Source organism: Callorhinus ursinus, unplaced genomic scaffold (assembly GCF_003265705.2).
Source record: "Callorhinus ursinus isolate GAN/ISIS: 27379988/994484 unplaced genomic scaffold, GSC_fseal_2.0 scaffold16, whole genome shotgun sequence".
Lineage (NCBI taxonomy): Eukaryota > Metazoa > Chordata > Mammalia > Carnivora > Otariidae > Callorhinus > Callorhinus ursinus.
The window spans coordinates 16,289,329-16,313,323 of record NW_027397078.1 but is presented as its reverse complement, the minus strand read 5'-3'; the positions used below and the strand labels follow the sequence as shown (position 1 = coordinate 16,313,323).

Below are 23,995 nucleotides of genomic sequence, written 5' to 3'. Positions count from 1 at the left end.
AGAGGGTACATATCTCAATATCATAAAAGGCATCTATGAAAAACTTATAGCAAATATCATTCTCAATGAGGAAAAGCTGAGAGCTTTCCCCCTAAGGTCAGGAATGTGGCAGGGATGTCCACTATCACCACTGGTATTCAACATAGTATGAGAAGTCCTAGCCACAGCAATCAGACAACAAAAAGAAATCAAAGGCATCCAAATCGGCAAAAAGGAAGTCAAACTCTCACTCTTTGCAGATGATATGATACTGTATGTGGAAAACCCAAAAAAGTCCACCCCAAAACTGCTAGAACTCATACAGGAAGTCAGTAAAGTGGCAGGATATAAAATCAATGCACAGAAATCAGTGACATTCCTATACACCAACAAGAAGAGAGAAGAGAGACAAATTAAGGAGTCGATCCCATTTACAATTGCACCCAAAACCATATGATACCTAGCAATAAATTTAACCAAAGAGGCAAAGGATCTGTACTCAGAAAACTATAAAATACTCATGAAAGAATTTGAGGAAGACACAAAGAAATGGAAAAACGTTCCATGCTCATGGATTGGAAGAACAAACATTGTGAAGATGTCAATGCTACCTAGAGCAATCTACACATTCAATGCAATCCCCATCAAAACACCATCCACTTTTTTCAAAGAAATGGAACAAATAATCCTAAAATTTGTATGGAACCAGAAGAGAACCCGAATAGCCAGAGGAATGTTGAAAAGAAAAGCAAAGCTGGCAGCATCACAATTCCGGACTTCCAGCTCTATTACAAAGCTGTCATCATCAAGACAGCATGGTACTGGCACAAAAACCGACACATAGATCAATGGAACAGAATAGAGAGCCCAGATATGGACCCTAAACTCTATGGTCAACTAATCTTTGACAAGGCAGGAAAGAATGTCCAATGGAAGAAAGACTGTCTCTTCAACAAATGGTGTTGGGAAAATTGGACAGCTACATGCAGAAGAATTAAACTGGACCACTTCCTTACACCACACACTAAAATAGACTCCAAATGGTTGAAAGACCTAAACGTGAGACAGGAGTCCATCAAAATCCTAAAGGAGAACACAGGCAGCAACCTCTTCCACCTCAGCTGCAGCAACTTCTTCCTGGAAACATCGCCAAAGCAAGGGAAGCAAGGGCAAAAAATGAACTATTGGGATTTCATCAAGATAAAAAGCTTTTGCACAGCAAAAGAAACAGTCAACAAAACCAAAAGACAACCGACAGAATGGGAGAAGGTATTTGCAAATGACATATCAGATAAAGGACTAGTATCCAAAATTTATAAAGAACTTATCAAACTCAACACCCAAAGAACAAATAATCCAATCAAGAAATGGGCAGACAACATGAACAGACATTTTTCCAAAGAAGACATCCAAATGGCCAACAGACACATGAAAAAGTGCTCCACATCACTCGGCATCAGGGAAATCCAAATCAAAACCTCCATGAGATACCACCTCACACCCGTCAGAATGGCTAAAATTAACAAGTCAGGAAACGACAGATGTTGGCGGGGATGCGGAGCAAGGGGAACCCTCCTACACTGTTGGTGGGAATGCAAGCTGGTGCAGCCACTCTGGAAAACAGTATGGAGGTTCCTCAAACAGTTGAATATAGAGCTACCTTACGATCCAGCAATTGCACTACTGGGGTATTTACCCCAAAGATACAAATGTAGGGATCCGAAGGGGTACGTGCACCCCGATGTTTATAGCAGCAATGTCCACAATAGCCAAACTGTGGAAATCACGAAGATGTCCATCGACAGATGAATGGATAAAGAAGAAATGGTATATATACACAATGGAATATTAAAGGAGCCATAAAAAGGAATGAGATCTTGCCATTTGCAATGACGTGGCTGGAACTGGAGGGTGTTATGCTGAGTGAAATAAGTCAATCAGAGAAAGCCATGTATCATATGAGCTCACTGATATGAGGGATTCTTAATCTCAGGAAACAAACTGAGGGTTGCTGGAGTGGTGGGGGTTTGGGAGGGATGGGGTGGCTGGGTGATAGACATTGGGGAGGGTATGTGCCATGGTGTGTGCTGTGAATTGTGCAAGACTGTTGAATCACAGACCTGTACCTCTGAAACAAATAATGCAATATATGTTAAGAACAAAAAAAGCAAAATAAGATAGCAGGAGGGGAAGAATGAAGGGGAGTAAATCGGAGGGAGAGAGGAACCATGAGAGACGATGGACTCTGAAAAACAAACTGAGGGTTCTAGAGGGGAGGGGGGTGGGGGATGTGTTAGCCTGGTGATGGGCATTAAAGAGGGCACGTTCTGCGTGGAGCACTGGGTGTTATGCACAAACAATGAATCATGGAACACTACATCAAAAACTAATGATGTAATGTATGGTCATTTACATAACAATAAAAAATTTTAATAAAAGTTATTAAGATTGCCTGATGGGGGCACCCGTGTGGCTCAGCCATTAACCATCTGCCTTCGGTTCAGGTCATGATCCCAGGGTCCTGGGATCGAGCCCCGCATCGGGCTCCCCACTCAGCAGGAAGCCTGCTTCTCCCTCTCCCACTCCCCCTGCTTGTGTTCCCTTTTTCGCTGTGTCTCTCTCTGTCAAATAAATAAATAAAATATTAAAAAATAAGAGTTCCTGACCACTGAAAGGAAATTGATTTCTCATTATGGTGAAAGATAAAACCCAGGTGTCATCCTTATTCTAAGACATGCTCTTATTTTTGTCCTAAAAATTCACCTTTCTCAAGGCCAAGGTCTAACTGAGCAACTAAGGAACTCCTTAGCGGAGAAGTAGCACAGTTACTGGGGAATTGCCCATCAAGTTGAAAGGAGTATTTGCCAAGATTTCTGCTATCAAATGCTGACTAAGTAGTGCATATGCCATTTTTTCTTTCAAAATTATCATAGGTTGAATGCCTGAGAAGCAGATTCTAAGACTAGAATGTATACGCAAGGGATTTACTTGGGATTGATGCTAGGAAGCACCAGTAGGCAGTGGAGGGGGTAGGAGAGGAAGCCAGTTTACCACAGTACTATTGGGAAAGTTCCAACTGTGCACAGTGGGGTCTCAGTCCTGCTGGGGAACTTCGGGTCAAAGTGCAGAACATGTCTCAGAGTTACTGCAGCTGAAGATGTGGATGAGCAATGCCCTTTATCCACAGAAAGCTACCTGTCATTATTTGAGGTTTGTTGGAAGATGTGGGGAGGCAAAGCCTTAACTCTCTGACACTTATGAGTTGAGAGAGCCCTAGGCAGAGTCCCAGGCACTTGCAATTGGCAGCTGCCAGTTAAAATGCAGGGAGCCCTGAATGTGGAGGGGGTATGGGTGAGGCCCCAAGAATATTGCAGACACCAATAAAACTGAAGCTTTCAGTAAAACCAGGTATATGACAGCATTAGGATAAATCCTTTCCATTGGGCCTCTTAAAATAAATTATCGCTGCTTTCATGACAAGAGGTCAAATATTTAAACCTCTCAGGGGCAAAACTTTTGGAAACCTAAAAAGTTCGATATTCATACCTCATTATTATTTTTATTGTCGTAAGAACACTTAATACAATATGCACCCTCTGAACAAATTTTTAAGCATACGCTACATTACTGTTACCTATAGGTGCAACGTTGTCCAGATCTCTAGAACTGATTGTTTTTGCACTTTATACCCACTGAATAGCAACTCCCCATTTCCCCCTTCTCCCAGTCCCTGGCAATCACCATTCTACTCTCTTTTATGCTCATGCTTTCATATGGGACAGTTCAAAGCAAGATTTAATGATTTAACGTAGTAATTATATTTTAGCAAATTCTAAGACAACTGACATCTTTTTTCTTAAAAATAATGATTGAAACTGTCAAAAATTTAAATTCTTTCAAAACTATTGTACTGTCATTTGTGCAATGGCTATTGTAACTTTTTACATATAAACAAACACAATCAATTGATTCACAATGCTAATACTGGTTTTTAACATAAGAATAAATATTACTTATTTGTATGTTCCTCATTCACTGTTAGTTTTGCCTTAGCTAATGTATTAGCTATTAGATGTAGATTTCCATATGTAAATAGGTGTTTTTCTGCTTTATTCTTCTCAAAATGATTAGGTAGCTTTCCAATTCAATAAATCTATGGAAATTATATGTGCTATATTAGCTATACTATGTTCAGAAAGTAATTATTTTAATTTATTACACATTGTTTGTGCTGTATTGTACTTTAAAGAAATATGTATGTTAAACCACAGCAATACTTACTACAGTTCTGTAATTTGATTCATGCAAATCTGCCAGGAATAAAATCAACCACAGTTTAATTTCAAACCTTCCCAACCAGCAGCTGTACAATTTATGCACTACTTTTCTATTTTTACTACTGGATAATGACAATGATGAATGTCTTTAGGAGGAAATACATATTCATTGGAAAGACTGAGATCAAAACTATCCCCCTTCAAAGGGCCCACAAAGGTAGGAAGCCCATTTGCGTGCTGCCAGAGATTTGTTGGTAGTGAGCTGGAATTATGCCCAAAACTGCAAATCCTCATTAGAGGATTCAATAATCCAGTGAAATTAAACCTGCAATGATACCTTTTTACAAACCCCAGTAATCAATACGATCACAACTGGCATCAGCTATAATACTCTTAAACATATCTGAAAGAACAAATGATTAGCTGAGTGTAGCCAGGGGCCCATCATTCTGAGTATGCCAGGTTAAGAGGTATGAAGACAAAGATATTCAACTGGCAACTTAATAAGTTTAGGGTCACTGCTCTCCTGACCCATATGTCTGGGAACATGGAATGAAATGAATATTAGCTCATTAGCAGTGATTTACATGTTGAATGACAATGATGAGCTTATAAACTGTGCTGTCATGTGAAATTAGTTAATGTGAATAATGACAAGAACGCTGGCATGTCTCCTTTATCAATTGATCGGGTTTCTTTTCTTCACTGCATCCACCAGCAATCTGACTTTTATTTCAAAAAGAATAAGAAAGAGTACCATACTGAAATGGATGGAGTAGCTCCAGAGATCCATGCCTTTCTTATTTTATTTTAGCAGGTAAATTTATAGCTTACTTGATATAATGTAAGATAGCAAATTCAAGTCACTCAAGATATTGCAGCTCTGATTTCCAAAACAAACAAACAGCTTTATCTATCTGTATACTTATGCAGACAAATGTGTGATATGGAATGAGCTCCCAAGAAATCATTTAGAGTATAAAATACTTTGGCTAATAAGGTGCTGCTGAGAGCAAACTTCTCTTCTGTCTATAATCTCACACTATTTGCATTGAAAAATACTGAGCTCTGGCTACACTCTCATTTTGGGTGTAAAATGTACGATCACAAACGTTATCTTGAGACACATTATTATGTATATTTTCTTGATGCTACATTCATCTATCTTCAGACACTTCCCTCTAGAATTCAAAGACTATTTCCTCATCATGTTTTGTCTTAGTGTGGGATTGAGAAACACAGTTGGTGATTTGAAAAACCCTGGATTTGGGTGATAGCCTTTGCCTGGTAATTTTAAAGAAATATTTCATTGCTTTCTATTCAATTAGATTCCATGTATTCTAGTACTGATAATGGCACTAATTCAAAGTTGAATATGCATATTATAAGTAGAAAACATAAAGCTAAAATTGTATGCAATAGATACCATTTAAAATCTCATCTAATTCCCTCTTTTCTGGGAGAAGAAAGGAAAGTAATGTATTAATTGTGCATATACTGTTACTCTATCAAAGCATGCTTTTTGATTGATAAGCCCTTTCTGTCCTGAATCTATGTGAAACTATTACTTTTGTCTGTTGCCTCATTTTAGAAAGTCTCTCAACATTAAATATTATAAAATACCTCTTTTGGTTTATGTTTCTCTTTCGATCCCAGATTTCTAGAACTAACCATCCTGTGAAGTGTTTTAGGAATTTCACGTCTAAGTAAAAATACCTTCAGTGTGTACATTTAAGTCAATTGTTCTGGTACTGCAAATGATCAAGATGAATATCTTGTAAAAATCTAATAAAAGTGCTTTGCTTTTACCTTCAGTGACTCCTCTTGTTTAAAGAGATCTTCAAAATCTTTAGCACAGAGTTCGGGAGCATTAAGAAGTTGTTCCACTTCTGATAGGGCTTGTGAGACATGAGTGATCTCAGTCAGGTAAGTAGAAGGCACATAAGAAATTTCCAAAGGCATATCTTCAGTCATCACCATCACCGACTCTTCATGGACAGTGTGCTGGTATAGGCATACAAAAGAACAATTCCTTTAGCTTCCTGATAATGAAAAGATCTCTACTGAGTTTATATAAATTCCAGTTTATAGCTGACAGAGGGCTGGAAGTGAATAAAAAAGTGCATGGTGATAAGTCTAGTAAAAAGGTTATTATTTATACACCCTCTTTTCACAAAAAGTGTTAGAAGCATTGCATTTAAAAATAAGAGATACATACACATTAGTACCAATGAGTGTAAGAATGAAAGACCAAGAGCCATAAGGTCACGAGAGGGATAGTTTTACTCTAAGAAAAGGATGATTTTTACAACTGGTTTTTAAAATGTAATTCTAAGCTCCCTGGAAAACTAGGTATGGGGTAGGCTGGTGGGGGGGGGTCTACATTTGTGGTTTTCCTACGAAAGGAACCTCTCCTATACTTTTCTTCCCTAAACTAGATTGAGGTACAAAAGGGACAAAGTGGTTTTGGCTGGTATATACTTTTAAATTCAGCACACTTCTCCTCCAAATTCCAGACACCAGCTTTCCTCTTTAATGCTAGTTTCCTGTTAAGTTAAGCTGCTAATGAAAGTACTAGATGAGAAAGCGGAGAGTGGAATTCACATTATAATAAAAACTCCAGAAAGCCATAAGGTCTAGGGAAGCACTAGCCTCTCTTCCTACATCTACACTTTCCTACCTACCATTCAAGTACTATAAGTGATGGACATTTGGAGCTTAGAGTCCTTTTAGATTTGGCCAATAGTGCCTCTTTCCTTACTCCTTGTAAGAGCATGAAATAAACGCTATTTGGGACACAAATTCAGAAAGATACATGACCTCTGCTCTCTTCTGTCTCTACTATAAGCAACAAAACTCTTGTAATTGAAATTAGTTTTCCAGTAACTTTGTTTTGAATTGATCAACTGCCATCTGCCTGTTGATGGGGTCAACTGAGGGTTTCAGTGGCAGTCTCTAGAGGAGTTCTGATGATCAGCATGCTAACATAGCCATTTATTACTGCACAAGTTTTATGACAAGACTATCCCCATTTTTTTAACAATGTAATTAAATGGAGTTTAGGATCTCAAACTGAATCCATGTAAAGATGAGTGAAATTATAAGCTGCTCTATTTATGCTTTCCTATTAATTTCTCAGGTCCAGTATTCTTGTACTCAGTTCTTACATAATATAAAAATAATTGCAATCTAGATGTCTCATTTACTTATGACACTGCAAATTCACAGAATTACACAAATTAGCTTAAATGGCATAATTATACTTTTTACAAAGTTTGATGTTGTGTGTATATCTTGACTAAATATATGGTACATATTCCTTCGTGATGAATAGAATGATAATCTACATGTACTTCTAATTTTACACTTCAAATAATACTAGAATTTTGGGCTAGAGTTTAAAGAGGACAATCTACAGATTTAACCACATATTTTTAAATTCAATTTCTCAATCTCTTCATTTCAAATGAAACTTCCCACCAATTTAAAAGAAAAATAAATCAGCAGACATTTGAATGCACATTAATTTCATACTACCTACTAGAGTTAACACAAGTCAAGCAAGTTCACTGTGACTTCCATGTATTCTACTACACTGGTGACTGTTGTTCTTAAAAATTTCCAAGTTAATAAGTTATTTTTCTTATTTGCATCAGTTTCTTCAACTCCTGGGGGAAAGATACTTCTACATTATCTGAAACAAGAATGTTCCTATACCATGTTTCAGTAATGGTGAATTTTTCTTTCTTTTTAATTATATAAATTTCATACCTCGAAATTTTTATAGAACAGTGGGTTTTGTTATTAGGGACAAAGCTGGGTAGAGGACGAGTAACGGTTTATCTCTCCCATATATGTATATACACATGTATATATGTGTATGTGTATTTTTGTCTAACCAAGGGGGTTATTTTTAGAATAAGACATACCTTCAAAATATTTAAAAAAACATCTGAGTTTCATTTAAAAAAATCAGTGTGAGTTCCAAAAGGTTTTAATGTCTGTCCTCATCATTTTCTCTTAAAAAGTAAATAATTCTAAGTTCTTTACATTCTCTTTCTGTTTTCTTTTTTGACATGTAGTTTCCTTGATCTTCATTACCTATACTTGAGATGCTCACAGCTATCTTAATTTCATACTGATGACTGCCAAACATAATAATTATGGATTATAGATAGCAAGGGACTTAATTGAACAGTTAACTACAATGGAGGGAAAAGACATTAAAAATAAACTCACATTTAACTATTGCCTTGGACTTAACTTCCTGAAACACAATTTAAAACCCAAATTTCTAGTTCTTTGGTATTTGTGGTTAATGGTATTTTGTTGTACATACCGGAATTTTACATAAAAATGCATGATTGACACTAATGTAACATTGTGTCAACTATACTCAAATAAAATTTTTCTTTTAAAAAATTAGATTTATTTAAATAATAATTAATGCTAACCACACAGCTCTGAAGACTGGAGTGCTATATCTCAACAAATAAGATTTGCATTGGCTGCAGGGCACCTGGGTGGCTATCAGTAAAGCATCCAGCTCTTGATTTCTGTTCCGGTCATGATCTCATGGGTCGTGGGATTGAGCCCTGAGGTGGGCTCTGCGTTCAGTGTGGAGTCTGCTTAAAAGATTCTTTCCCTCTGCCCTGCCTCTCAAATAAATAAATCTTAAAAAAAATAAATAAAAAGATTTGCACTGGCTACAGTCCTCACTCAGGACTCTAAGAAAGTAAGCAGCACACTGGCTTCTCATTTGTTAAGCTTTCCACTACTTGACTAAATGTCTGTCATAGATTATTTTATTATATATTGATTCATGTCTTCTTTTCCACATAATAAATATTCATCATCACATCATAAGAAAACCTTTTCCACCCATATTTCAATGGAAATCTCCTTAAGGGAATGTTAGGTGGCATCTATTTAAACTCAGAATTTTTCAAATAATTGAAATTTTGTATCTGGTTCTAAAAACTCTTTTTGCTTTTTCTTTTCTTAAATGATGAAGCCATCACTGACCTGATTGCAATGCTCTTCAAAGAAGCATTTGCCACTGTACTGCACATAGGCCATGCTCTATTAACATGTACATTGCAATTATTTTCAAGACTATTATACACAAGCCTTAGAGCAACTGGTGTCAATTCATGAAAATAAGTGGACTAACTATAGCACAACCGATTTACTCCATGCTCACACATGGCAAGAAGACAATATCCAGAATATTGAGAAATATTAAAACTGTTATGGTTGATGAGAACAATCAAAGAAATAAAGACACAGTCTATCAGTTTAGAAAAGATATGAGAAAAACATTGTAATCTTTGCTATCCTAAACTACTGATAAACAAGTAATTTTCTTTCTATTTTTTTCATTTGTAAAAAAAAAAAAAAGTAAATTAGAATGCCTATAATTCCTAAAATGCCGTCCAGTTACAATTATCTGTGAACACTGACTCAGCTGTATTTTGTAAATTAAACTGAAAAAGGTTAGTAACCACACATTGAAAAATATTTAATGAAGACTGATCTATTGGAGGACTTAGTTCCTCCTATCGTCTCATCATCATAGACAGGAGAAGTTAAGTGGTGCGAATCACCTGAATAGAGAAAGCCAAGCAATGGTCCCATGAACTTTTATGAGAAATACAAAAATTTCAGAATAATTCTTTGATACCATTGGGAAACTATCAACTCATTTTATAGAAAATTTACTCATATATTTTGAGTATTCTCATTTAGTATAAAGTTGTAATAGATCCAATAAATTTTAATAGAGAGAAACGTATCATAAGTTTCATATACAAGAAACAACTAAAAATTTAATCAACAGAGCCAGAAATTTAGAGATCTTGTTTACTATCTACTCCTTAAAAAATATTATTGCTTTTGACAAAGTCATGCAGTTCTATAATAAATAAACTATATCCAATGAATGACTTTCCATTTGGTTTAATAAAAATTTCACACAGTTATTTAAAAATCAGTATAATTGGAAGTATCATGTTTATTTTCTCCTCTTTATGCATAATCCGTGCACTCATATTCAGATTTTGCCTTTTCATCTGAATTTCATTACCTCTGCCTTGAATTATCATATCCTTCTGAATTCTGATGTATACAAATCCTGTCTAACCTTTTGAAAATCAACTTGCTTTTGTTAATGTTCTTTACCATCTTATATCATTATAGAAATTCATGCATCATTAGCAAGGAAGTGCTGTAGCCATACTAATTCATTTTATTTCTCTCTGTTCATATTCACTTCTAACGATATATACCCCAAAGACTATACTATCCTCATTTTCTGGAAATGAAAATCAAGAGATATGGAAGAAAGCCCCAAAGTACCTATTTTTATTAAAAAACGGAAAGCTCAAATCATGCTTAAAAGGATTATGATAGGATAAAACTATGATTTGTAACACCTAAGGCTGAAGTGAAAACAGTTTTGAGATTTTCAGCTATGTACATAGGCATAGGTATCACTCATAAAGTTTTTAATAAAAACTTTCGTTTCTCTGAAACTTTAGTTATCACATTCTTTTTATTACTTAAAATTTGTTTCTTGAAGGACCACATAGCTGCTTAAGATAGAGGCAATCCTGTTTTGAAACCAATGGTGCATTATATCTAAGTGTTTAAAACAAAATATTCTCCTCCATGATTTAAAGGACTTCTCTCTCCTCAATATAAGTTTCAAATGGATTGTGGTTATTGGCCCACTTATGAGTTATGAGGTCAAAGAAACTCAAAAAGAAAAAAAGAAAAATGCACTACATCCCATATTATTATGATACAGTCCTTGAAAATACCTATCTATCTAATATAAATACGGTATACAGAAAATATGTCAACACAAAGTCTAGCTCAAAAAAAAATAACTGGCATCTGGACAAAAAAATCATAATACAATAATGTACCCATTTTTTGTTTACTCCATTAAAGTTAATAAAGGCAAAGATGGGCTAAATCTTTAAAAGAAAACAAGTTTATTAATGATTAAAGTGACCCATGATATGAAAATCTGTTAATGTATATCTGATTATCTTTCCTCAAAAGGGCATTCTTAAATAGTACAGGTTATTTTAGATTTTATTTATTTATTTATTTGAGAGAGAGAGAGAGAGAGAGAGAGAGAGCACAAGTGGGGAGGAGAGGGAGAAGCAGGCTTCCCGCAGAGCAGGGAGCCTGATGCGGGGCTCGATCCCAGAACCCTGGGATCATGACCTGGGCCGAAGGCAGACGCTCAACCATCTGAGCCACCCAGGCGCCCCAAGAGTGCAGATTATTTTAAAATAATAACCCAATAGCACATAAATCCCAAATATGATTATAGGATATTATGGGTTCTGATGGGTCATAAATGGCAAGCAACTGGAAAAGAATTTAGGTAGCTCCCTTTCCTAATCTCAAAAGTATTTGGAGAAAGACAATTAAGTTTCCTTCTAGGAATCATTACGGTAAGAAACACACTTGAGCTATTTTTATTTATTTCTCCTCGGTCATTTATATAAATTACAAGCTTACAAAGGGAAGTCAAAAAATCAAGTGTGGCAAAAAATACTACGTTAATCCACAGACAGAAAAAAAGAATCAAATGATAAAGCATACAAAAGACAAGAATATGACACAGATGAGGTATGTATGGGTTTAGTCTTTCCTGTTTACAGTTTTGGATACACATAAATGCTAAGGCAATACTCGCATGCTGACAGTACTTAGCCTTCCTTGTGTTTAATTAAGTCACCGGGTACAAAGAGTCTAAATGAGTCCAAACGGATTGGTTATGATCTTACATGCACAAAACAGCAATGAGAGAGCTTGCTCTTAGGTATTCCCACCTCCTTTACGCATCATCTAGAAAACTGTCTCTGTGAAACTATGTAAGAAGAAAAGGAGATCAACCCTCAGATGATCATTAAGTAATTGATCAACAAACTGTATTAAGCTTATGACTTACCTCCCTTTCATTCAAAAATAACAAGACACGGTAAATAATAAAGCAATCACTGTAAAATAGTGCAGAAAATCATCTTTATAGCCCTATTATTTATTTTCTAAAAATCAAATGTTTGGTGCAGGGCAGGCTGTTAGTGAAGCAGGTATGCGGGTGAAGCTCGATTGGCCATTCTCTGAGTACACCCTACTTCTAGAAGGCCAGGTATGTGTAGTGTCCTGTATAACGGATCTGGCTGCTGGACTTGCTCATTCATCTGCCTCATGGTGATTCTTCTCTTCCACACCATCAAATCTACCTAGCTCCTCAGGGCCAAGTGAATTACCATCTAATTAAACTGATAAACTAAATCTTGATAACGTGTTAATGGCTTATAGTGGTTTAAAGTGTTATCCTCCAGAGGATAACATTTGCATTTTAATAAGGATTTTCAATAAATTAACATACATTAGTGACTTGGTAGAATTCTAGTCACTACGTATGGCCTGTGGGAGAAGTGAAAGAGAAGGGTTTTGGTTCCCACTAAGGTAAGCACCAACATATATGGCCCACCTTGGAAGAAATCATGAGAAAAATAACATAACTTCATAGATAAGGCTACATATCCAATGTAAAATAAATGTACCAAAGACTCAGGCATAGTTAGCATATATTTGTTGAATAAATGAATAAAGAAAGTACCAGCTTAAAAAGGCAATTTTTAACAATCGATGTTTGACTAGAATTGCTGGGGTCTACAGCTGTAATATAATGTCCACTTTAGAATTCTCAGAATGCAAACAGGAATATTTTCTTCACTTCATAATGTAATCTTCATTGGTATAGATTTGAAAGTATTTCTGATTTAACCATGTCACATTTCTCCAATTCAGGGCACACCAGCTCAGGCTGTCACACGTGCATGTCTTGGCTTTTCAGTTGTCTCTCTGTTATTAATGTAATTCATTATATGTGAACAAAAAAAGAAGCAATTATTTGGGATTCTGTTATACAGATACTTTTAGGAGATGTTAATTTTAGCCTCATTCATGGAGGTCTACAATGCCTATTAGTAGATTATAGTGTCTGAGGAGGCTATTAGTCAAGAAATCTTTTTTAATCCTGGCTAACTCTTCCCAAACTGTTCATATAAAATTTTTAATTTATATACCTAGTATATATTTTCTGATAGGAAGCTATTCTGATATATAAGCTGGCAATACCTGGCACAGGAGTTTTTCATATGTTCACATGTGAAAATGAACACACACGTATATATACACAAACATTTAGTTTAAATTGAAAATAAAATTAACACAAGAAAACTAACTTTGGAATTACTTTAAATCCTGCAATTATATGTCACACTACCATATTACTTAATTTCTATTGCCCTGTGGATCTTCCAGTTTGAGTGGATTTTGTAGAAGAGACTTACAATATTAATTTCTATGTTACACTTCTCAAACATTTCAGAAAACCTGGCTATCATTTATCTCCACATTATTTAATGTGGCAATTAAGTACATATTTCCGAATATGCCTGTGCCATAATTTTGTTTTTGAATGATTTTTTTCTTTATTAAAAATGTGATAGTGCTAAGTCAGTCAGAGAAAGGCAAATACTAGATGATCTCACTTGTCAAATTTAAGAAACAAAACAAATAAGCAAAGGAAAAAAAAAGAGAGAGAGAGACAAACCAACCAAGAAACAGACTCTTAACTATAGAGAACAAAGTGATGGTTACCAGAGGGGAGGTAGGTGGGGGGATGGGGGAAAATGGGGAATGGGAATTAAAGAGTACACTTATGATGAAAAAAAAATGGTAAGAAAAAATAAAATTAAATAAAAATAAAAATGTGACAGTGAATACACCTATAACTGCATTGTCCAATATGGTAATCCTTAGCTACATATGACTATTTAAATTTAAATCTAAATTATTTAAAAGGAAATACAATTAAGATTTTAGTTGCTAATGAGATTAAATTACAAGATGGTGTTCAACTTTTAATAATATAGAAAGTTCATAATGCAAAAGCTAGGATTTTTATCTCTATGTGAAAAATTTTAACACTGGTATGTATCAGAAAACAATTATAACATATGTAGATTGACAGTTTTCCTCACAAAGGAGATTTTGACTGGTTACTAAATCCAATTTAAAATGCCAAAAGCTTGGGTGCCTGGGTGGCTCAGTTGGTTAGGCGACTGCCTTCGGCTCAGGTCATGATCCCGGAGTCCCGGGATCGAGTCCCGCATCGGTCTCCCTGCTCAGCGAGGAGTCTGCTTCTCCCTCTGGCCCTCCCCCCTCTCATGTACTCTCTCTCTCTCATTCTCGCTCTCTCAAATAAATAAATAAATCTTTACCCCAAAAAATAAATAAATAAAAAGCCAAAAGCTTAAAATTCAGTAAGTTTGTCATACTATATCTGATAGATATTCTCGAACTGCTAATATATTTTGTTTTCATATATACAGCCCCTCAATCTCTAGGTAATCTCATCAACTCCGATGAAATTAATTAATAAAAGCACCTATGTGAATTATATAAATTATATACGCAGGACTTATGTGTTGAAAGCTTATGAATTTATGCATATACAGGTGTGTGTGTACATACAAACAAAATGCAAAAGTTGAGATGGTGAGAATATTACCTCGTGTACACATGTTTTCTGCCTCCCTCACAGGTGAGTAGACTCAACCTCCAAAATAACCGTGACTAACTACTAGAATCTAGAAGAATATATGCATCAGAGATTCAGATTTTAGAAAAAGAGAGGAGAGAAATTGGTGGTCTTCAAATCTCTGGCACAGTCTGGGATGGAAACTATCAACCTGGTGATTTCCAGGTGTGTATGTGGGATGACTCGTGGGAGACAACTGATTTAACAAGATTCCTTTGACCCAGGAAGGAATCGGTACCTGCTGATTTGCTTGATGCAGGAATTACGGGATGGTACGAAATAACCTAGGACAGCCTTAACCACCACTTCTTATTCATAAGCTCAAGATGCTTTCTTACACATACTTTTTCTGGAAGGTTCTGGCTTGTTAAGTCTTTCTTCCCCAGAAACAAATACTCCCATTATTTTTGTTGGTTTTCAATCAGCACTATATAATAGAACCCACAAACCTGACTTATATTTGTGCTAAAAATTTCACACCCTTTGACTTAAACACAAAGGACAGAACACAAACCATTACAGTAGATATAAGGGACTGAAAAAGGGAAACAAAGCTGAGGGTCCACACAAGTAATATACTAGAAAAAAGAGACAAGTGCTTTAATAAAAATGAAATGAGAAGCTTAAAAAGACAACGCTAGAGCTCAGAAAAACCTGATACCTGGTTTTTGAAAATTCAATAGATGATTTGGAAAAGAGAATGGTCACTGCTAAAAATAAAATGCAGGCTCTGAATGATGAAACAAAGGAAATACCCCACAACACAGAGAAAGACAAAATGAAAATGAAACCCTAAGTGAAAAGATAAGAGGAATGATAGAGGATGACAGAATCAGGACATATAATATGTAAAGAATACAAATATCAAAAGGAGGAAAGAACAGATGAAACAGAAAAAAATTAAAGTAACTATAGGACAAAATTTTCCTGAGCTAAAAAATTATTGATCTGCTAAAGTTAAAAATGTTACCCAAGTACCAAGAGGGGTAAAAGAATAATTAAAGAAACATATTTAGAAATACATTAAATCATATCTTAGTGAAACTTTTGAACTCTGAGGACAGGAGTGAAGGGCATCTTAGAGTTTGAGACAAAGAAAACAGTTTAGATATAAAAATAATGAAATTTGGACTAGCATCGGATTGGCCACAATGGAAACTAGGACACAGTGGACGTTAGAAGGCAATGGAAACTAGAAGATAGTGGTTCATAACCTACAGAGACTATTAAAAGAAAGAGATTCAAGAATGATGTTATTATCCAAGGAATCCATCCTCATGACTGCAAAAGATCATTTTAAAAATACAAGTATTGGGGCGGAGCAAGATGGCGGAGGAGTAGGAGACCTGGATTTCGTCTGGTCTCAGGAATTCAGCTGGATAGGGATCAAACCATTCTGAACACCTACGAACTCAACAGGAGGCCGAAGAAGAGAGTAGCAACAACTCTCTGAACAGAGAAACGACCACTTACTGGACGGTAGGACGTGCGGAGAAGTGAATCCGAGGCGATATTCGGGAGGATAGACGGCGGGGGAGGGGTCTCCGCCGGCCGCTTCTGGCAAGTGCTAGAGCCGCGGAGCACAAAATCGGAACTTTTAGAAGCCGGCTCCGCTGAGGGACGTCGCTGCAGTGGCTAAGTGGGGGGTGGAATCTTCCCGGGACAGTGTGGTCTCAGGACCCTTGGGGTCACAGAAAGACCGGGGGTGCCTGAGTGCGGCAGAGCTCCCAGGTATCGGAGCGGGGAAGCCGGCTGCAGAGACGGAGCCGAGGCACGGGCTCTCAGCTTGGGGTGGCCATAAACTGTGATCCGCGGCCCAGTCGGGCCACTGCTCCTCCAGCAGGGACCCAACAGGCGGCAGATCCGGGGAGACTCCCCTTCCTCCCCCAGGAGGAGCGGCGCGGGAGCGCACCGCAGGGATCTGCTGGGTTTGGAGACTCCACACGGGGTCGGGTGCCAGAGATAGAAACACTCAGTTACAGGCCGGGTGAGCACGGGGTGCGGCCGGAGACCGGGGAGACGGGAGTGACTGACTGCTTTTCTCTGGGGGCGCACTGAGGAGCGGGGCCCTGAGTTCTCCGCTCCTCTGGGCGGAGATTGGGAGGCCACCATTTTCACTCGTCCTCCAAAGCTGTACCGAGAGCTTGCAGGGAACGAAAGCTCCTGAGAGCAAACCCACACAGATTACTTAGCCCCGACCAGCAAGGGTGGGGCAAATCCGCCTCCGGCAAAGACATGTGGGAACACAGCAACAGGCCCCTCCCCCAGAAGATCCCCACGAACAGCCAGCCAAGACCAAGTTTACCGATCAACGAGAACGGCAGAACTCCAGCGCTAGGGGAATACTGCACATAGAATTCATGGGTTTTTTTTTCCCCTGGTTCTTTAGTCTTTCAAAGATAATTTTTTTATGTTCTTTTTTTACTTTTTCTTTTTCTTTGAATTTTTCTTTTTCCCTTTCTCAACCAACATCCCTTTTTTAAAAACCTTTTTTATTTTTCATTTTTAGAGTCATATTCTATCCCTTCATCATAGTTAACCTTATTTTTGGTATATATATAAGTTGTTTTCTCTTTAAAATTTTGGGATACAGTTTCTTCTAATAGACCAAAATATACCCTAAATCTCTAGTGTATGTCTTTGTTCTAGTCTCCTGCCTGATCATATTCTCTCCTTTTTTCTTTTTCCAACCAACTTCTTATCAATTACTTTTATAAAATCTTTTTTAACTTTAATCTTTACAGTCATATTCTATCCCTTCATCGTATTTACCCTTATTTTTGTACACATGTAAGTTTTTCTTTCTTTAAAATTTTGGGAGGCAGTTTCTTCTAACAGACCAAAATACTCCCAAAATCTAGTGTGTGGCACTGATCTATTCACCAGGCTGATCATATTTGATCATATTCTTTTTTCTTTCTTTCTTTCCCTTTCTTTTCCCCCCAGTTTTGGGTCTCTTCTGATTTGTTTAGTGTGTATTTTTCTGGGGTTGTTTTTACCCTGTTAGCATTTCGTTCTCTCATTCATCTGTTCTCCTCTGGACAAAATGACAAGGCGGGAAAAACTCACCGCAAAAAAAAAAAAGGAACAAGAGGCAGTACTGACTTCCAGGGACCTAATCAATACAGACACTAGTAAGATGTCGGAACTAGAGTTCAGAATGACAACTACAGAGATACTAGCTGGGCTTGAAAAAAGCATGGAAGATGCTAGAGAAACCCTTTCTGGAGAACTAAAAAAAAAAAAACTAAAATCTAACCAAGTCGAAATCAAAAAGGCTATTAATGAGGTGCAATCAAAAATAGAGGCTCTAACTGCTAGGATAAATGAGGCAGAAGAGAGAAATAGTGATATAGAAGACCAAATGATGGAGGAAAAAGAAGCTGAGAATAAGAGATAAACAACTAATGGATCATGAGGGCAGAATTCGAGAGGTAAGTGATACCATGAGATGAAACAATATTAAAATAATTGGGATCCCAGAAGAAGAAGAAAGAGAGAGAGGGGCAGAAAGTATATTGGAGCAAATTATAGCAGAGAACTTCCCTAATTTGGGGAAGGAAACAGGCATCAAAATCCAGGAGGCATAGAGAAACCCCCTCAAAATCAATAAAAATAGGTCAACACCCCAACAACTAATAGTAAAATTTACAAGTCTCAAAGACAAAGAGAAAATCCTGAAAGCAGCTCGGTACAAGAGGCCTGTAACCTACAATGGCAGAAACATTAGATTGGCAACAGACCTATCCACAGAGACCTGGCAGGCCAGAAAGGACTGGCATGATATATTTAGAGCACTAAAAGAGAAAAATATGCAGCCAAGAATACTATATCCAGCTAGGCTGTCATTGAAAATAAAAGGACAGATTAAAAAACTTCCAGGACAAACAAAAACTAAAAGAATTTGCAAATACCAAACCAGCCCTACAAGAAATATTGAAAGGGGTCCTCTAAGCAAAGAGAGAGCCTAAAAGTAACATGGACGAGAAAGGAACAGAGACAATATACAGTAACAATCACCTAACAGGCAATACAATGGCACTATATTCATATCTTTCAATAGTTACCCTGAATGTAAATGGGCTAAATGCCCCAAACAAAAGACACAGGGTATCAGATTAGATTTAAAAAAAAAAACAAAAAAAACAAGACCTGTCAATATGCTGCCTGCAAGAGACTCATTTTAGACCCAAAGACACCTCCAGATTGAAACTGAGGGGATGGGAAACCATTTACCATGCTAATGGACACCAAAAGAAAGCTGGGGTGGCAATCCTTATATCAGACAAATTAGATTCTAAACCAAAGACTATAATAAGAGATGAGGAAGGACACTATATCCTACTAAAAGGGTCCATCCAACAAGAAGATCTAACAATTGTAAATATCCATTCCCCTAACTTGGGGGCAGCCAATTATATAAGGCAATTAATAACAAAAGCAAAGAAACACATCAACAAAAATACAATAATAGTGGGGGAATTTAACACTACCCCCCCTCACTGAAACGGACAGATCATCTAAGATCAACAAGGAAATAAAGGCTTTAAATGACACACTGGACCAAATGGACTTAACAGATATATTCAGAACATTCCATCCCAAAGCAACAGAATACACATTCTTCTCTAGTGCCCATGGAACATTCTCCAGCATAGAACACATCCTAGGTCACAAATCAGGTCTCAACCACTACCAAAAGACTGGGATCATTCCCTGCATATTTTCGGACCACAGTGCTTTGAAACTAGAACCCACTCACAAGAGGAAAGTTGGAAAGAACTCAAATACATGGAGGCTAAAGAGCATCCTACTAAAGAATGAATGGGTCAACCAGGAAATTAAAGGAGAATTTAAAAAATTCATGGAAACAAATGAAAATGAAAATACAACTGTTCAAAATCTTTGAGATGCAGAAAAGGCAGTCCTAAGAGGAACATATATAGCAATACAAACCTTTCTCAAGAAACAAGAAAGGTCTCAAATATACAATCTAACCCTACACCTAAAGGAGCTGGAGAAAGAACAGCAAATAACTGGAAATAAAGCCTAAACCCAGCAGGAGAAGAGAAATAGTAAAGATCAGAGCAGAAATCAATGAAACAGAAACCAAAAGAACGGTAGAACAGATCAACAAAACTAAGAGCTGGTTCTTTGAAAGAATTAATAAGATTGATAAAGCCCTGGCCAGACTTATCAAAAAGAAAGGAGAAAGGACCCAAATAAATAAAATCATGAATGAAAGAGGAGAGATCACAACCAACACCAAAGAAATACAAACAATTATAAGAACATATTAGGAGCAAATCTATGCCAGCAAATTAGATAACCTGGAAGAAATGGATGCATTCCTAGGGATGTATCAACTACCAAAACTGAACCAGGAAGAAATAGAAAACCTGAACAGACCTATAACCACTAACGAAATTGAAGCAGTCATCAAAAATCTCCCAACAAACAAGAGCCCAGGGCCAGATGGCTTCCCAGGGGAATTCTACCAAACATTTAAAGAAGAATTAATACCTATTCTTCTGAAACTGTTCCAAAACATAGAAATGGAAGGAAAACTTCCAAACTCATTTTATGAGGCCAGCATTACCTTGATCCCCAAGTCAGACAAAGACCCCATCAAAAAGGAGAATTACAGACCAATATCCTTGATGAACATGGATGCAAAAATTCTCACCAAAATACTAGCCAATAGGATCCAACAGTACATTAAAAGGACTATTCACCACAACCAAGTGGGATTTATTTCTGGGCTGCAAGTTTGGTTCAACATCCACAAATCAATGTGATATAATATATTAGTAAAAGAAAGAACAAGAACCATATGATCCTCTCAATAGATGCAGAAAAAGCATTTGACAAAGTACAGCATCCTTTGATTAAAACTCTTCAGAGTGTAGGAATAGAGGGTACATACCTCAATATCATAAAAGCCATCTGTGAAAAACCCACAGCGAATATTATTCTTAATGGGGAAAAACTGAGAGCTTTTCCCCTAAGGTCAGGAACGCGGCAGGGATGTCCACTATCACCACTGCTATTTAACATAGTATTAGAAGTCCTAGCCATAGCAATCAGACATCAAAAAGAAACAAAAAGCATCTAAATCAGCAAAGAAGAAGTCAAACTCTCACTCTTCGCAGATGATATGATACTTTATGTGGAAAACCCAAAAGACTGTACCCCAAAACTGCTAGAACTCATACAGGAATTCAGTAAAGTGGCAGGATATAAAATCAATGCACAGAAATCAGTTGCATTTCTATAGACCAACAACAAGACAGAAGAAAGAGAAATTAAGGAGTCAATCCCATTTACAATTCACCCAAAACCATAAGATACCTAGGAATAAATCTAACCAAAGAGGCAAAGAATCTGTACTCAGAAAACTATAAAATACACATGAAAGAAATTGAGGAAGTCAAAAAATGGAAAAACATTCCATGCTCATGGAATGGGAGAGCAAATATTGTGAAGATGTCAATGCTACCTAGAGCAATCTACATATTCAATGCAATCCCTATCAAAATTTCATCCACTTTTTTCAAAGAAATGGAACAAATAATCCTAAAATTTGTATGGAAACAGAAAAGACCCTGAGTAGGCAGAGGAATGTTGAAAAAGAACAGCAAAGCTGGTGGCATCACAATTCCAGACTTCAAGCTCTATTACAAAGCTGTCATCATCAAGACAGTATGGTACTGGCACAAAAACAGACACATAGAGCAGTGGAGCACAATAGAGAGCCCAGAAATGGACCCTCAACTCTATGGTCAACTAATTTTTGACAAAGCAGGAAAGAATGTCCAATGGAAAAAAGACAGTCTCTTCAACAGATGTGTTGGGAAAATTGGACAGCCTCATGCAGAAGTATGAAACTGGACCATTTCCTTACACCACACACAAAAATAAACTCAAAATGGTTGAAAGACCTAAATGTGAGACAGGAGTCCATCAAAATCCTAAAGGAGAACACAGGCCGCAACCTCTTCGACCTGAGCTGCAGCAACTTCTTCCTAGAAACATCGCAAGGCAAGGGAAACAAGGGCAAAAATGAACTATTTAGGACTCATCAAGATAAAAAGCTTTTGCACAGCAAAAGAAATAGTGAACAAAACCAAAAGACAACTGACAGAATGGGAGAAGGTATTTGCAAATGACATATCAGATAAAGGGCTAGTATCCAAGATCTATAAAGAACTTATCAAACTCAACACCCAAAGAACAAATAATCCAATCAAGAAATGGGCAGAAGATATGAACAGACATTTTTCCAAAGAAGACATCCGAATGGCCAACAGACACATGAAAAAGTGCTCAACATCGCTCGGCATCAGGGAAATCCAAATCAAAACCTCCGTGAGATACCACCTCACACCAATCAGAATGGCTAAAATTAACAAGTCAGGAAATGACAGATACTGGCGAGAATATAGAGAAAGGGGAATCCTCTTACACTGTTGGTGGGAATGCAAGCTGGTGCAACCACTCTGGAAAACGGTATGGAGGTTCCTCAAACAGTTGAAAATAGAGCTACCGTACTACCCAGAATTGCACTACTGGGTATTACCCCAAAGATACAAATGTAATGATCCAAAGGGGTATGTGCACCCCAATGTTTATAGGAACAATATCCACAATAGCCAAACTACGGACAGAACCAAGATGTCCATCAACTGTTAATGGATAAAGAAGATGTGGTGTGTATACACACACACACACACACGCACACACACACACACAATGGAATATTATGCAGCCATCAAAAAAATGAAATCTTGCCATTTGCAATGACACGGATGGAACTGGAGGGTATTATTCTAAGCCAAATAAGTCAATCAGAGAAAGACATGTATCATATGATCTCACTGATAAGAGGAATTCTTAATCTCAGGAAACAAACTGAGGGTTACTGGAGTGTTAGGTGTTGGGAGGGATGGGGTGGCTGATTGATAGACATTGGGGAGGGTATATGCCATCGTGAGCGCTATGAATTGTGTAAGACGGATGAATCACAGACCTGTACCTCTGAAGCAAATAATGCATTATAGGTTAAAAAAAAAAAAAAGAAGATTGTAGGAAGGTATAAATGAAGGGGGGGAAATTGGAGGGGCAGACAAACCATGAGAGACGATGGACTCTGAGAAACAAACTGAGGGTTCTAGAGGGGAGGGAGGTGTGGGGATGGGCTAGCCTGGTGATGGGTATTGAAGAGGGCACGTATTGAATGGAACACTGGTTGTAATGCACAAACAATGAATCATGGAACACTACATCAAAAACTAATGATGTCATGTATTGTGATTAACATAATAAAGTAAAACTAAAAAAATACAAGTATTAAAACTGTATACATCCCTATATACTTTTTAGAAGGAAATTTCTCAAGCACTGCAACCAAATGAAAAATAAAGTGTAATAAAGGTTTCTTTTTTTCTTTTCTTTCTTTTTTTTTTTTTAGAGAGAAAGCATGCACACATGTGCACAAGGGCAGGAGAAGGGACAGAGAGAGAGAGAGAGAGAGAATCGTAAGCAGGCTCCATGCCCAGCACAGAGCCTAAGGTGGGTATCGATCTCAAAATCCTGACATCATGACCTGAGGTGAAATCAATAGTCGGAGGCTTAAACGACGGAGCCACCCGGTCACCCCTATAATAAGGATATCTAAACAGGAGTACAAAGAAACAGTGATGACCAATAAACTCTGTTTTTTTTTTCATTAAATTTAATACAACATCAATAGTTTAAGTATAATTTGAGTGATATCATGACTTTGTGAACTAGGTAAGTTCCAGTGTAATGGAAAAAATAGTAGTTGGGAAGTAAAATTATAAATTACTGATTTTTAACGGATTTTATCTTGATTTGAAAAGAATGAGGTGTTGCTGAGGAAATCATACCGGTGAGGAGAGCAATGTTCTTATTTCATTTCGATATAAAACTACACAAATAATAGGGTTTAAGATTGTTAAAAATAAGAACCTAAGCACTAGTAAAATGGAAATGCAGAGCTTAACTTCAAAATTACCTGCAGCAAGGGGAGGGATGCAGTAGAGTGCAATAAAGATTATGAATTACAGAACTGTAGACACAG

At 37.1% G+C, this 23,995-nt stretch overlaps 1 protein-coding gene across 2 annotated transcripts in view; it reads right to left on the bottom strand.

Moving 5' to 3' along the window:
- Positions 1 to 23,995, bottom strand: part of DMD (dystrophin) — a 2,222,747-nt gene that overhangs the window by 1,163,754 nt on the left and 1,034,998 nt on the right. For both annotated transcript variants that reach the window (XM_073901937.1, XM_025857655.2), the window contains exon 42: positions 6,066 to 6,260. In XM_073901937.1, the coding sequence (XP_073758038.1) occupies positions 6,066 to 6,260 (195 nt within the window). The remainder of the gene's footprint in view (positions 1 to 6,065; positions 6,261 to 23,995) is intronic.